At 45.8% G+C, this 15,530-nt stretch overlaps 1 protein-coding gene across 2 annotated transcripts in view; it reads right to left on the reverse strand.

Annotated features, from left to right (window-relative positions):
- Positions 1 to 15,530, reverse strand: part of TppII (Tripeptidyl-peptidase II) — a 148,477-nt gene that overhangs the window by 67,706 nt on the left and 65,241 nt on the right. For both annotated transcript variants that reach the window (XM_077657037.1, XM_077657036.1), the window contains exons 11-15: positions 8,757 to 8,890; positions 6,107 to 6,231; positions 5,830 to 6,010; positions 839 to 996; positions 676 to 752 (exon numbers count right to left, since the gene is read on the reverse strand). In XM_077657037.1, coding sequence (XP_077513163.1) covers positions 676 to 752; positions 839 to 996; positions 5,830 to 6,010; positions 6,107 to 6,231; positions 8,757 to 8,890 — 675 coding nt within the window. The remainder of the gene's footprint in view (positions 1 to 675; positions 753 to 838; positions 997 to 5,829; positions 6,011 to 6,106; positions 6,232 to 8,756; positions 8,891 to 15,530) is intronic.

Consider the following 15,530-nt stretch of genomic DNA (forward strand, 5'->3'; position numbering starts at 1 on the left):
TACTTTGCCTCGGATTCTCACGCTTAAAAGTGGAACAAGTAATGCAATGGTCGACAAGGTACACACCAGATCTTTTGCATGCCTCCAGAGAAAGTCACTGACACAATGGCCCCTCTGGTCGATCTGCGAAAGGACAGGGGGATCTCGTACAAATGCCGTATACATGACAGTCGGAGGCAAAAGTAAGCAAAAACCACTTGTGAAACATTAGAGGCATTTTTTTTTTTTTATCAGAAAAGTGTAACACGACTGTGTTAGTGATATCAATTTACAATGCAGAGATTGAGATAACTTCCTGCTAGCGAGTTTACAAGATTCCTAGTAAGGAGTCAGCTGTCCTGTCGTTTGCGCTAAATAAGATTAATGTGATGTCAGAACACCAAAGAGCCCAAAAGTTAACACTTTAGCCTTGCTGTAACAGTTCAATTTCACTACAATCCACTGACTCCAATCTGTCCCACTCCTTTCTTTGCTCATGTGGCAGCAACAGCTGTGAGACTCAGTTTCCTGGAAAAGTCACTAAATGCAGCCTACAAGCACACTGCCTGCTGTCTTGTCTTATGGCCTTTTAAAAGGCCATTTTGGCTCAGAACTGTGCCCCAGAATCATAAAACTTGTCCCATTTTGTTGCAAGGTGCCGCTGCTTAGCCAACCAAATAATGCCCCACCACTCACGGCCTAGGCTTGATCACACAGATAGGGATCTCAAAGACGGGGCCCTTGTCCGGACAGGCCGTGTCGAATGCCTTCACCTGCACAGACAAACAACCATGCCCCTGAACCAAGGCAGACACTGGGTCATCAGACCCTTCCAGTGGTGGCTGAAATGTGCTCTCACCGCGGTGTAGTAGCTGCCCGGTGCCAGGCCACCAGGGTCCACCCGCAGGGAGATGGAGCGTGAGGTGTAGGTCATGCTCAGCAGTGCCGGGGCAGACACCCAAGCAGCATCAGACACCAGGTTCAGGTGCAGCTCAAAGCCAATCTTCTCTCGCGGGTCTGCACGTGTAGACACACCACACGATGCCTGGCTGAGCTTGTTTTATGGGGGTCTAATGTCCCAAAGCGACTCAGGCTATGAGAGACGCCATAGTTAAAGGGCTACGGATAATTTTGACCACCTGGGGTTCTTTAACCTGCACTGACATCGCACAGTACACAGGCCTCTAGCATTTCGCTCGAACCCGCAATCTTTTGGGTGAGCAGCTGAGCGCCATGACCACTGAGCCACCGCGGTGGCTGTACACACAGAATGCCTACTACCCGGACCTAATTTTCATCAGCTGGGAAGTGGTGGCATCCTGCATCTCCATGCTCTGCAAAACAGTGGACAAGTTTGCTGCACATGTGTTGATACATTAATTGGATGCTTCTTCCCCACACAGATGGGCTCTGCACAAGTCTGGTTCTCAAGCATCCCTGAGTAAGGGATCAACTCCCCCTCACAACCTTTCTACGCAGAGAAAATCTCAAGTTGCCCCTGGTGGCCACTAGAGGACCACATCACTGGAAAAAGCCCATTCTTTTTGGTCAAATGCAAGTTTTTGTTACATGCGGTTTTCACATAAGAGACTCAAAGTAGAATCTCAACTAACAAAAATCAACTAAACACAACACCGGCCTCAACATCAGCCAATTTTGTATAAACCGTCGGCCATCTGCGGCTGCACCGCACAACATGGGTTACTGGGAAGACTTGGCAACAGCTCACGCTGAAAAGGCTGCATACGAGGCATTTTTAACTTGTTTTGCTCTCAAGACAATAGAAATGCTAGAGCAAGTAAAATTTTTCTTCTTTGTGAAGTGGCACTTCCAGCTGCCTTCACAGTTTTTCCTACTAATGTTTCCTGCTATGCCGCCATCATTCGGGGAGGTATTTGGACAAGCCTCAACTGGGACAGCTGTATAATTTCCTTCTGGTAGAATAAACAGTCTGCATCACACCATTTCCTAGCATAATTCCAAGGCAGGACTCAGGTCCAGGCTCCTCAGAGTCACACTCACTGTCATGCTGCATTAATTTGAGCGCACCTTACACTTTCCGCGATGCCACGGTGACGCTCGAAACAAGCATCTAGGAAACAATTTTTCTCCCGCAATATATATTACAAACTAGCGAGCAACCACTGTCATCTTACGTCAAAACTACATTCAAACACTTATAACAATATTGAAGTGCCACAGTGTGAGGTGCACAAAAGATCCGCGGTGAATTTGTGAATGCGGTGCGTCGACAGTGGTGCATCAGACAACGGAGCGATGCGCGTGCCAGCCCAGCATTGCACGTGTGTGCGTGCGAAGGGTGTGCGCGAGGCGACGGCGACAAAGAGCGTGGCGAGCACAAGGAGCGGAGAACTGACACGTCAGAAAATCGAGGTGTAAAGGGAGACAGCACAGCGGAGATCGGGTCATTCAAGCATGGAGGTGGCAGCCGTCGGACGTTGGGTCCGTGCTGCCGTGACCTCCCTTGGATCACCGACGTAAGCCTACTGCGTTCTTTGGAAGTGTGGAGGTGGAAGCCGATGGACTGAGGGTCCGTGCTGCCAAAAGGCACTCTTGGATAGCCTACTTGCAGCCTCCGGTGTTTCGTGACGCCGTACACGAGACCTGCCTACGGTTTTTCTGCTGCTGCCAAGTTCTTCGGGCTACTGATGGGAGTCCACTGGCGTCTCCCTGTGTTCCTCTCCGCTCCTACCGCCACCTGGCTCCCTTCCACCGCTTTATTTGACACAACGCCAGCAACGCATCACACTACATCCACCCCCTGTCTGCAAGGCATCCCATCCCCACTTCACAGTGGACGCTCAGTACCTGGTGAAATCTGTCCTTTTATTCTGTAGTGTTGTATGCCTGTTGAGTGTGTGTTTTTCTTGGTGTTTTCCTCTCTTATTGGCTCTTTTCCTTTAAATTATAAATATGGCTTCGTTTTGTTCTGTTTGATCTCTTTGTTTTCTTGTTCTATGGTTCGAGTCGGGGACACGCTACCAATATTTCGCGACAGTGCTGTTCACTGACAATGTGGCTCTGTTAATGACGAATGAGTGTTTCGAGCATCGGTAGATAACATCGGTTTTCGGCAGAGGACATTTGACAGCAAGAGAAAGAAGCAATTTCCCATTAGGCCTCGTTGTACTCTGAAGTAATCAAAGCTGTTGGTGAAGACCACTCTTTTCCTGCTTCACCAAAACCTGAAAAAAAAAGTTACAGCTAGAAATTACAGCGTTCCAGCTGGTGTAGGTGTTGCTTTTGGAGTGTAACTTCCAGCCGAAAATGACATCTTTTCCAACTGAAGAACGTGTCCTCCACGTTACTTCGCCATCCAGAAAATTTTCATTTCCAGCTGGAACATGGCACTGGAAATGCTTCTAGCTGGAAAAATTTCCAGCTGGAAATATTTACACCTTGATTTCCAGCTGGAAGAATTTTCAGGTTCCATAATCCAGCTGGAAATGCAAATCATTTTCATGTGGGTGCTTAGGCAGTGTAGCTTTGTTTACTTCAGTTGCAAAGACCAAACACTATTTTTGAAAAAAATAAGGGCAACAACACTTGCTTGTTTATCATTTTCTGAAATATTTTATTTTGCACTGAACAGATACATAATCGATATTCCATTTGATATTCGAAGCCATTTTTCCTTTATATTTGTATTCGATTCTTATTAGAAAATTTCACTATTCACACATCCATACAAAACAGCCATGCTATCAGAAAGGCTGCCGACTATATTCAAGAAACGACAGCATGCCTGCGCAAGAGCCGAGCTTTCGGCAACGTCGCCACCTGCAGGTACCACCGGGCGACAAGCTTCAATGCTCCCCAGCTGCCCTGGTCAAAGCTATGCCTGGCTGGTTTCACATCGATGCCGCAGATGAGGGCCCGTCCTGTCTGGTCTTTCTGTGTGGTTTGTGTAAAAATTAGCACTGTTTTTACTTTTGTTACACACTTAGGAACAAGTAATAAAAGGCATACTCTTGTCACTGCTTTACTTTGAACCCATCCCCTTATCAATTAAGGTTATGCTCGATTTCCACGACGCCTTCAGCAGAGGAGCTAGCAGACGCCAGGTGAGCCGCACCAAGGAGCAGCAAAGCGGCTATGGGATGAAACTTTAGAAGAACGGCAGATTGGGCAAGCTAGAAATGCTCCATAATATTAAAACAGCGCTAAGCAACAAGGATGAAGAAAGAACGGAACACACACAAAGTCGCTGATCTTACAACTAGATTATATTTGAAGTAAGCAGGTCAATTTATACGTACACAAGAACTACGCACATGCGCATGGTCAAAAACAGATGTACTCATTTAAAAATGCAAATCTAAACACACCACATCAAAGGCTCGTGCAGTTATCGCCGATATGCTATCCCCTGTGCAACAGGCTCATTTCCTTGGAGGTTAGGGTTACTGAAGGTGTGCTGACGCAACAGCTTGTCTTTCATAAACTATGTAAAGTAGGGGCCGCAGTACAAAGAAAAATCGAAGGACATAGAAAGAGGAAAGTGTGTAACATCAACCATGTCCACCAATATGTCCAGTGCAGGACTGGCATTGTCTACCAGATCCCATTGTCACGTGGTTCTACGTACATAGGTCAGTCCGGCCGATATGTTAATGTACGCCTCATGGAACACGCCAATTCCTTGGGAAAAAAAGACACTACCCTAGCCAAGCATTGCTTAACGTGTAAATGCACACCGTATTTTGTCGACACGGAAGTGTTGTTTGTGCACAATGATCGGCGCACAAGAGAGATAACAGAGGCCTTCCATATCATAAGAAAGACAAGCTGTTGTGTCAGCACACCTTCAGTAACCCTAACCTCCAAGGAAATGAGCCTGTTGCACAGGAGATAGCATATCGGCGATAACTGCACGAGCCTTTGATGCGGTGTGTTTTTAATTGCATTTTTAAATGAGTACATCTGTGTTTGACCATGCGCATGTGCGTAGTTCTTGTGTACGTATAAATTTACCTGCTTACTTCAAATAAAATTTAGTTGTAAGATCAGCGCCTGTGTGTGTGTTCCCTTCGTTCTTTGTCCTTGTTACTTTGCGCTGTTTTAATATTATGGATGAAACTTGCTTGTGTCATAGTTATCACTTTTTCAACCAGCTACTCGGTATTGGCCAACGATCTTCAGTAATTTTTGACATTCATCTATCCCTGAGCTTGTTATGAATGTAAATAAACAATACTAGTGAAATCGGGCTCGGGTATGGTGAATGTTTCAGCTCAGCGGCCAATCTCAAGAAGACCTGGTCGCCAATGGTCGGCAGACTGGTTTTGACGGTGTCACCGGCACGAAAGTGTGTGACTACGAAGACATCTGGCCTTCAGTTGTGTTGGTGTCATTGTCAGCCTATTGTGACAGCTTGGTCTGCCACAGACAAGTTCTGTAGATTGGTCAGCTGAGCGTCGGTGTCGCTGTCAGGTCTGCGTCGTGTCGGGCTAGTGTGACAGCGAGAGAGGAACAGCAGCGGCACTAAAATTGGTTCCAAAATGCTGGACTGTATGTGGCTTGCTCATAAGGTATAAAAAGGACACTACTGAAATCCATGTTTCCACCAATGCAGTTACTGCAAACTTTAGGACATAAGGAATGCATGCCATAGAGGTTAATTCCCGTGACATGACTTGTGTGGCACGCAGGCTACATGAGCACGACACTCCCATCATGTGGAGACTGAGGGGTGCAATGCAACGCAGGAGTCTCGTGACGCCCACCAAGAGTAGGCTAACGGATTTTTGGAAAAACTAAGGTATTCAAAAGTAGAGAAGTTCCCTCTGTTTTTACCGGATAGGCCTCAGAAATAAAGAGAGCACTCACCAGCGTGCTGCTCGTTGAGCAACACGGGCTCGATGGTGACGGTGTGCACGCTCGGCTTGGCCGTGAGCGGGGGCTCGCGCAGGTACAGCCCCCGGCGGTTGGGGCCACAGCTGACCCGGAAGCGCACCTGCCACTCGGGTCCGTGGCCGTGCTGGAGCAGGTGTTCAAAAGCACGGTCCACCTGCGCGCAAGACAGGGGGCGAAAGTAATGCAATACAGCACCCATCCTTGAGTCCACCTCAACCTCAACAAACACATGCCAGGTTAGGAATACAACCTGCAGGAGGCCGTGGCCCATGGCAAACGTGTCCTGGGTGGGCTGGGCGGTGTTCTCCAGGGCCCGGCGCACACTGTATGGGGAGTAGGGCAGGCCCCGAGCCACCAGCCCCGATACGAGCAGAGCTGCAATATGCACGCAAACATCATCCTAACTAACCAACCGTGAAAAAGCATTTCACTGCTCTAGTCATCACTCGCCAAGCGTGCTGCCGGGTCAGTCTTCGGTACCTGTGTCGGGTGCGCAGTCTGGTGTACCCAAGTTTCAGTCGACATAGTTGTCACACAGGGAACTGTCGTGAAGTGCGGCCAACATAGCTGACCGAAGGCGGCTCTTGCTGGACCCGCGTCGGTTGCTTAGTTGCCAAACGCCTCCTACACCCTAATTTAAACGAGCCTTCTCGTGATAGCTCCAACGCACGATCTGCAGCAGCTTCGATGTGAAGTAAGCTATGGCTAGCAAGACCTGTTGGAGGAATCTGAAGTCAGCACAGCGATAACACCATAGTGGCCCGACCGGTTCTACAGGCGGAAATTGGGTCAAGATCAAGCGCAGCCCCGCAGCAGAAGCCCTGTACCCGTGCAGGACGAGCCATGGTGAAGAAGTGAGTGTGCAGGGTGGGTAACACATGTGGACCGTGTTCGTGCTTCTAGGCCACAAGTGTAACGACAGTGGGGCCTGGATATATCCAAGCTGGACATTTCAAATTACTGGCTACATCAAATACACACATTACCCCCTTGAAAATCCCATGCAAAAGTATATGAAAGTCGCACTGTATATCAAACTGCAATGTTGCCAGTCATTCGATATACAATTTAACCTCGATTTAATGAACCTCCACTGAAGCGCGTGTATTTGAGACCTCCATGTAACGAACGTGCAGCGGCGGTTGATCTTGATATAATGAACGCGCTAAGCCGACCATCTATTAGCTTGTGCTGAGTTACAAACTGACATGAGAGGAAAACCAACAATCACAACAAGCGACTGCATTTAAGTCAACGCGTCGTGCAACGGCGCCACTGGTGCATCTCCGTTGCTTTCGAATTTAGAACTCCATACCGCATGGCACTAAAACAGTTCATGCTCAAAAGCAGCGAAAAATGATAGACCACAGCAAAAATGAAACGGCACGAGCAGTGTGCACCCATCACTGCCGCACGGCACATTACTCGCATGATTCCGCCGCCGAGACTCTGGAGCGGGAATGGCGGAGAGCGTCAGCGACACAAGGCGAAGAGTCCGTTTCCTGGGGCAACAATGGTAGGCAGAGGGAACATTCAACACGATGGCAAGACGGATGAGTTGGTGATACATACTTCTGGGAAACACGCGCTTAACTGAGCTTGCTAATGCCTTTGAAGATAATAAATCTACTAATCTAGTCGTACATATTAGGGACTGCAAATCTTGCTTCCCTACTTTGCATCACAGTGATGTATTGTACAGTCAACCAACACACTTAACCAGAGAGATTATGAAGGCTTTTTACATGAGCAAAAAAACTAGATTATGCGTTAGCAGCCTGTCTGTATGCCTGCATGACAGTGAGGTTCACTTCCTCGGTTCCACGTAGCTAGACATCTGTTTGCTTTGCTTTCTCGATTTTTTGCCTTCTTTATATCCCTTGCTTCCTGTGAATAAACCTTTAGTTGTGAGTTAGCGCCGGTCCTGTTGTTTCCTTTCTTTGCTGTCCTCGTCTTCTGCGCTATTTTCCCAGAAGAGGGAACATGCGGGAAGAAGCAAGTGCCTCCGTGGCCGGTCTACGGCAGCGGCATGATGGCGCGCTCTCTCCTCTAGCTCGCCCGGTGCACCCACTGCTTCCACTCTTCACCTCACTCATAGTGGCGTTGCATGAGCCGTGGCAGAGGCAACAGAGGCTGTGGCATCAGTCGCACTGTCAGCATGATTGCGGAATGTTTCTCCGTGTTTATGGCTTCGAGTAATGGGGTTTTCTGTAAACATTTTTTAGGTGATTTCACCTGTGCTTGTTTCTTATTTTGGTTTCCGTTCTGCACTGTCCTTTAAGGTTTTCTTGCAAAAACTGCATGTAATGAAAACCCGGATATAACAAAAAATCCCGTACTTTTTTCAACTTTGTTATATCCAGGTTTAACTGTATCGAACTGCGTGCCGCATCCCTACAAGCGGTGCTTGTCGCAACGGCGCTCTTCCAACACATTACGCACAGCTTTGACTACCTACTGGCAGCGCTAGTGCTGTGAAACCGTGTGAGACAAGGTGAAAGTAGGATTCTCTTAAGGTGGCCTACGGTCTGTTGTACTCGCTGCCCAAGCCAGCCAGCCTAACTAACTACAGTAGAGCTTTGCAGGGGGCTAGTTGGTCTTGGATACTGGGACTAGGGAGCGCTAGATTCCAGACAAGGGGACAACACCACATAGGAACACCACGAGACACGAGTCTCAGTAACTAATTAAAGCCTAGTGGCAGCCCGTGCCTGGCGTGCTTCGCTGCATCGCGGAAACCAAGTATATTTATATTGTACCGATAACAGGATTAGGCACCTTAAAGTAAGCAATAGTGTCGATGCGAAGCAGGCCCGACCCAGCAATGCCTGGTGCACTGCCAGCAGTCACAAGAGCAATGCATTCTCCCTTTGGCTATGGACATGAGTAATTCCACTCACCTACGGCCCCCGCCGCATGTGGGGAGCTCATGGAGGTGCCGTTGAGCAGCTGGCTGCCCTTGAGAGTCCAGCCGGCCACCGAGGTGATGGCACCACCAGGGGCACACACGCTCACGCCCAGGTCACCATCTGGGCTGGCCCCCCACACACACACACACACGTCAGCATGGGAGAGTACAGTGCGACTCCATCTGCCAGAGCATCCTACAGGCTGTCCCTTGGCCGCACACTTGGCCCTCCTGTGCTTATCCCCTTTGTGCAGTGCCAACTACCCAGGCCATGGAGCCCACAAAGCCTGTTTCCAAAAAATGAACACTGGAAAAAAACTGAACAATTACATGTGAGATTGCAACTTTTTATTCGAAAATGAAACTGAGCACAATTCAATATGTACAATAATAACTGGACCCATAGCCAGGGGCTAGTTTCGGGTCCAACACAATACAATACAGCATATTTGCAGCACGCGGAAACGAACATTTCTATTCCTAAGATGAAAATTAGAACGTTATAAGATTTGCGAAGAAAAAATACAGGAATACAAACAAAACGCTCACAAAAAAACATATTTCTCTTCGAAACAAAAAGTAAAAATTCATACCATATACTTCACATATTCATCAGGAACATTTTGAGGGATTGTACAAAATTTGTTTCTGTTTTAAACTCATTAGGAATGCCATTCCAGATTAAAACTCCATTGAATTCTAATAATCTTTGCCCGTAAGTATTGTGACAGGCGGGCAAATTGAAATGTTTTGCACTAGCAGCCCTAGTCTCCCTTTTAGGAGTTATAAAGATACTGTGGGGAAGCGGTTCATTGAGCTGTAGTATTTTATGAATTGTCTGGGCTATCTTTAATGTATACATGGAATGGAAAGGTAGAATGCCGGTGGACTTGAAAAGTGGTTCAGTAGAGTCAGTATATTTTGAATAAGTAATTATTCTTATCGCTCTCTTCTGCAATCGGATTACAGGTTCGAGATATGTGGGGTATGTGTTACCCCATGACTCCATGCAGTAGATTAGCTGGCTTTGTATAAAAGCAAAGTAGAGTATTCGGAGTATAGAGAAATTAAAGCATTCTCGCGCTTGTAATAAAATATGGCAACCATATGCCAGCTTTGAGCAAACTTGCTTTACTTGATTCTTCCAGTGCATATCAGAATCAAGATATACGCCAAGATATTTAAAACTGCTTACTTCTTGTATTGGCTGGTTATTTAAATACAAAGCAACATTTTGGTAGTTTAATTTTTTTCCCCTAGAGCGGAACAAAGTATATTTGGTTTTCTGAATGTTAACGGAGAGGTCGTTGTTAGTAAACCAGTTAAGAACCATTTCCATCTCTTCGTTTATCTTTTTGTTGAGTTCATCGATTGTGTCTCCTATAAATATTAAAGCTGTGTCATCAGCGTACATCACTGCTTGAGAATGTTTTAGTATAGACCGGAGGTCATTTACATAAAGCGAGAAAAACATTGGTCCCAGAACTGAGCCCTGTGGTACCCCAGTCAGCACGACCTGCGCCCCAGAAATCACGTTATTCATTACAACATGCTGTACGCGGTTTGTAAGGTAACTATTGAAAAAATCTAACATTTTCCCTCGGAAGCCATACTTACTGAGTTTATCAACAAGGATTGTATGATTAACCGTATCGAATGCCTTTTTAATATCTAAATACACCACTATGGCAATCTTATTATCGTTGAGGGCAGTATTTATCATTTGCGATAGGACAAGGACTGCGGATGCTGTTGATCTATGCGGCGTGAAGCCATGCTGACTTGGGCATATAATATTAAACTTACCTATAAATTTCTTTATGCGTATACATAGTATTTTTTCAAAAACTGTATTGATGACACCAAGGACTGAAATTGGCCTATAATTACTCGGTTCCGACAGTTCCCCTTCTTTATGGATAGGCACGACTTTAGCTACTTTTAGTCTTGCAGGAAATATTGAACATTCTATAGAGTGCGTAAATAGGTGTAATAGGTGCATGGCTAATATGTCCATATTATCTTTGATTATTTTTACTGGAATGGCGTCCAGACCCGGGGATTTGCTTACTTGAAGTGTGCTTACCACACTAACGATTTCGCCCAGCTCGAGCTCTTTCATTACAAAACTATAACAGGGTTTATAAGATTGCTAGGATCAGTTATCGGGATCAGCTGCTGGGCTAAGAGAGGCCCGATATTTACAAAGTAATTGTTAAATATGTCCACCACATCCTGATCAATTACATCAGGTTGTACTTGTTGCTTAGAGGTGGAGCGAATAGCATCCTTTACGATGTTCCACATTTTCGCTGTATTTCCATTTGCTTGCTGAATAAGGAAGGAGTAATATTCCTTTTTTCTTTTTCTCATCATGGAGACTGTGGAATTCCTAAGGAGCTTAAATTGGGTTAGGTAGTATTCATTTCTTTTATTCTGTTTCCATTTTTTATACCAGTACTCTTTTTTCTTTAGATCATCAAGAATAGATTTTGTCATCCATGGGCAAACAGGTTTCTTGTAGTTTCTTATGCATGTTTTCTCACTACATTGTGCAATTATACTTTGAAGGGCGTCAATAAAATTGTTAAATTCTGTGTCAACATTACCGTCATATGCAGCAGAGAAATCTGTTTGTTCCAGTAAGTTGCGAAGTAAGCCATGATTTATTTTTTTATGATGTTTAGTGTGATTATGCTTCACACCCTCTGGAGCCTTATTTTCCAGGGCAGCAAATATTGGCAAATGGTCGGAAATTGGAACAGAGCACACACCAGCACAAACAATGACATCCCTGCTACAAAGGACATGGTCAATCAGTGTACTTGTGGTGGTGGTAATCCGGGTAGGTTCAGCTATTAGATTATGTAAGTTGAAGGATTCCAGCAACAATGTGTAATCATTTTGTGTGTCTGATGAGGCATCAATGTTAAAGTCACCAACAATAATAATCCTACCGTTAGGCCCACGCGATAACGAAGTAAGGGATGTTTCAAACCTTTCAGTGAAAGACCCCAGTGATGAACTTGGGGGGCGGTACACCACTCCAACTATTATGCCATTTGCCAGTTTGATAAAGAGTGCTTCTATACAATCGTCGCTAACAGATGCTGTAGAAAGGGCCCGAAATGCAATGTTTTGTTTAATGAATAAGGCTACACCACCTCCTCTTGCATGCGACTCCCGTGGGAGTGACAATAATTTATAGCCGGGGATTGAAATGGTCTCATTTTTCCTCAACCAAGTTTCACTTAAAGCAATTAAATCGAAAGTAGACTTATGGCGAGAAATATATCCAGTCAATTCGTTGAGGTTTTTACGTAGGCTTCGAACATTACAGTGTATAATTGAGAATGTGTCCCCGTTTTCTATCAGTTGGTCTATTTGAGAAATAGTGTACGGCATTTTCTGCCTTTAAAAAAAAAAACACAAAACAAGATGCTACCCTTGATTCGGTCAGTCTACTCTCCCTAAGTCGTCCTCTGACGCAATGTGTAGGACAGACGACTTGACTTGGGAGGAAGGACACAACAAGACATACTGATTGACCAACACTGCTTTGGAGCAGCCACCATATTTTCCGGTGTAAGCTAGTGAAGAGGAAGTCCATTAACAAGCTGGAGGTAAGAGGGAAAATAGATATCGCTGCAGAGTAGATATTCAGCTTTAACTGAGGCAGATGACCTTAAGGGGAAGCTGAAGCACTTTTTGAAACAACTGAGTTCCATGCAGCATTTTATAGTTTGTAGTCCGCTAAATAAGAATATCGCATTCGAAAAGGGCGGAAATAAACGCAAAAAGCTGTTTCTTTGGAAGAAAATGGGCACCAGCGTCTCAGGGCACCGAGCGAACGCCGCAAACGCCCGGGATCGTCATGACGTCATCTACGGGGATCTCCGGCCAGCACCGACTGTGTTGCTGCGTAGCGCGTTGCTTCAGGTGGCTTGAGAACTGCGTTTTGCAAATTGGATCCGTCATTCACCAAAGCGCGGGCCGAAAAGCAGCAAGCAAAGCAGGACGGCCGGCAGACTACCCGTGTATAGCGTCACTTCCGCCAGTCCCGTCCCCCCTTTCGGTGCTTCCGGAAGCGAAGAGGGCGTGTCGGTGGCGCGTTTTTAACAAGCGATTGGGGCTCATTTTGCGAAACAGAATCAAGAAAAAATTTACACACACGATTTTCGAAGTCCCTTCTTCCCAACCACAGCGTCATGCAATTTGAAAACCATTTCAGCTTCCCTTTAATGTCCATACAATGAACGATATTTTGCCAGCTATCATTACAGAGTGCGAAGTAGAAGGATGATTCGACAGGATACCGACAAGCTATCTCAGGAGATAAACGATCTGATTAAGAAGCGCCAAAGCATGAAGGCGTCCAACTCTACAGACAGGATAGAACTAGCAGAGCTATCAAAGTTAATAAATATGCGCAAGGTAGCCGACATAAAGAAGTTTAATATGGAGAGAATCGAGTATGCTCTAAAGACTAGAGGTAGCCTAAGACTAGAGGTAGCCTAAATGCGGTGAAGGGGAAACTAAGCATCCATAAAAACCAGGTGTGTGAGCTAAGAGACAAGCAGGAAAAATGGCATTAGCACTATGGCTAAGATAGCTGAAATAGCCAAAGAGTTCTACACACATCTCTACAGTAGCCAATGTAATCAGAACATTAATGAGAGGGGCAGTAGGACATAGCAATGTGTCATCCCGGCAGTAACAAAAGAGGAAGTAAAAAAGCATTAGGGGAAAAGGGAAAAGCACCTGGTGAGGATCAGGTAACAGCAGATTTGTTGAAAGACGGAGGGAAGATTCTGCTAGGAAAACTAGACACCCTGTGTACACAATGCCTTGTGACCTCTACCGTACCAGAAGCTTGGAAGAACGCAAACATTATCTTAATTCATTAGAAAGGAGATGCCAGAGACTTGAAAAATTACACATCTATCAGCTTACTGTCCATTACCTACAAGGTATTTACTAAGGTAATCGCTAATAGAGTCAGGGCGACCTTAGATTTTAATCAACCAAATGATCAGGCAGGCTTTCGTAAAGGATATTCTACAATAGATCATATTCACACTATCAATCAGGTGGCAGAGAAATGCACAGAATATAACCAACCCCTAGGTACAGCCTTCATTGATTACGAGAAAGCATTCGACTCAGTGGAAACCTCAGCAGTCATATAGGCATTGCATAATCAGGGTGTAGAAGAGCCTTATGTCAAAATACTGGAAGATATATATAGCAACTGCACAGCTACTATAATCCACCATAAAGTCAGCAATAAAATTATAATGAGGAAGGGCGTCAAGCAAGGAGACATGATCCCGCCAATGCTATTCACCGCCTGTTTACAGGAGGTATAATAAGATAAACCCCACTACATAAATTTCCTCATCTTATAACGTATGCAGGGAAGCCATTTTTCAAAAGCACAAGTTATAAGATTGGTAGCAGTGGATTGATTGAATGGGTTCAAAAGGAAGTGCCCACCGGCCGAAGAGAGTGAACAGATAAAGAGTAAGGCCAATCATCATGCCATAAGTGCACAAGATCTCGCACCGCATCAAAAAGACTGCTAGCAGGCACAACATAAACCTGGTCTTATCTGCATCAAAAAATAAAATTTAAAAACTGAAGTAGTAGCGCCGGAAGGTCAACAGGATCGAGAAGCAAGGCAGCCGCAGTTCGTGTGCCCAACAACATAGAGAACCGTTTGTGCGCTGCCAAACGGGTGCTGTCTACAGCATTCCTCTCTCGTGTGGTGCCAGCTGTATTAGCCAAATTGCAGGAGCACCCGAAAAACCTGGGCAGCACCAGCGGCCAGGCACCCTTGGAGATCACTGCAAAGTTTGCGAGCCTTGCAAAAAACTGAAAACCACGTCTGGAAAAACACGTGTGCTGGCCACACAGAGTCAGCAGAGAAATCATTGAGGCTTTCCTCATAGCTAATTGTAGCACAGGTTGTGTCAGCACGCCTTCAATAGTGCTGTCTGCCAGGAAGATGGCTTTTCTTCAAACACAGCTCATGCCGTTTACACAGGACAAGAATCTTACGCATGCTCCTTGATGGATTCCGCTTTCTTTGTATGTCCCATTTTGCATAATAAAATTCAGTTGTGAGTTGCGCCTCGCCCAGTCATATCTCATGCTGCGATTGTAAAACTCAGCGCGTTTGTACTACAGCTTTGGAATAAAAACCAGCCCCAGTCGTCACCTTGTTACCAGTCATACACAATGCCACGCCGGAGCAGTGGGAGGTAGTGTTGTCCAGCTGGCAACTTGGAGATGAGCTTTCACTGGTAGAACGGGCCCAAGCCTCCGCAGGAGTCCCAGACTAGGTACTCCACCCAAGAAGACTCCCAAGACCCTAGCAGCAGTGCATAAACGTTTTGTCTCTCTCTCTATCTTGGGTGAGCAGCTGGCACCCATGTGTTGAGTATGCCCTATACTTTTACTCTAAGCTGAGCCTTCATAGAAACAGGGGGTGGATGAGCTGCTGACTGCTAAAGGGAAGAATGACAGAGCATCAAGTAATGAGGACAGCAGGAGAGCACAAATGCCATTGGAGCTTATGCGTGTGTGCTGTCCTCATTACTTGATGCAGCACCATTCTTCATTATAGCATGTCTGATCAAGTTGCCCAATCTTATATGCTGCCCACAGCTTCTATGAATTCAATGTGGCCACGGCTTTTAGTATGCTCCATTTAGCCTGTGCTGTGATGACGTCAAGTGGCCTAGCTGGCAACCGGGTCATGAAT

The sequence above is a fragment of the Amblyomma americanum genome, chromosome 3 (assembly GCF_052857255.1).
Source record: "Amblyomma americanum isolate KBUSLIRL-KWMA chromosome 3, ASM5285725v1, whole genome shotgun sequence".
Classification (NCBI taxonomy): domain Eukaryota; kingdom Metazoa; phylum Arthropoda; class Arachnida; order Ixodida; family Ixodidae; genus Amblyomma; species Amblyomma americanum.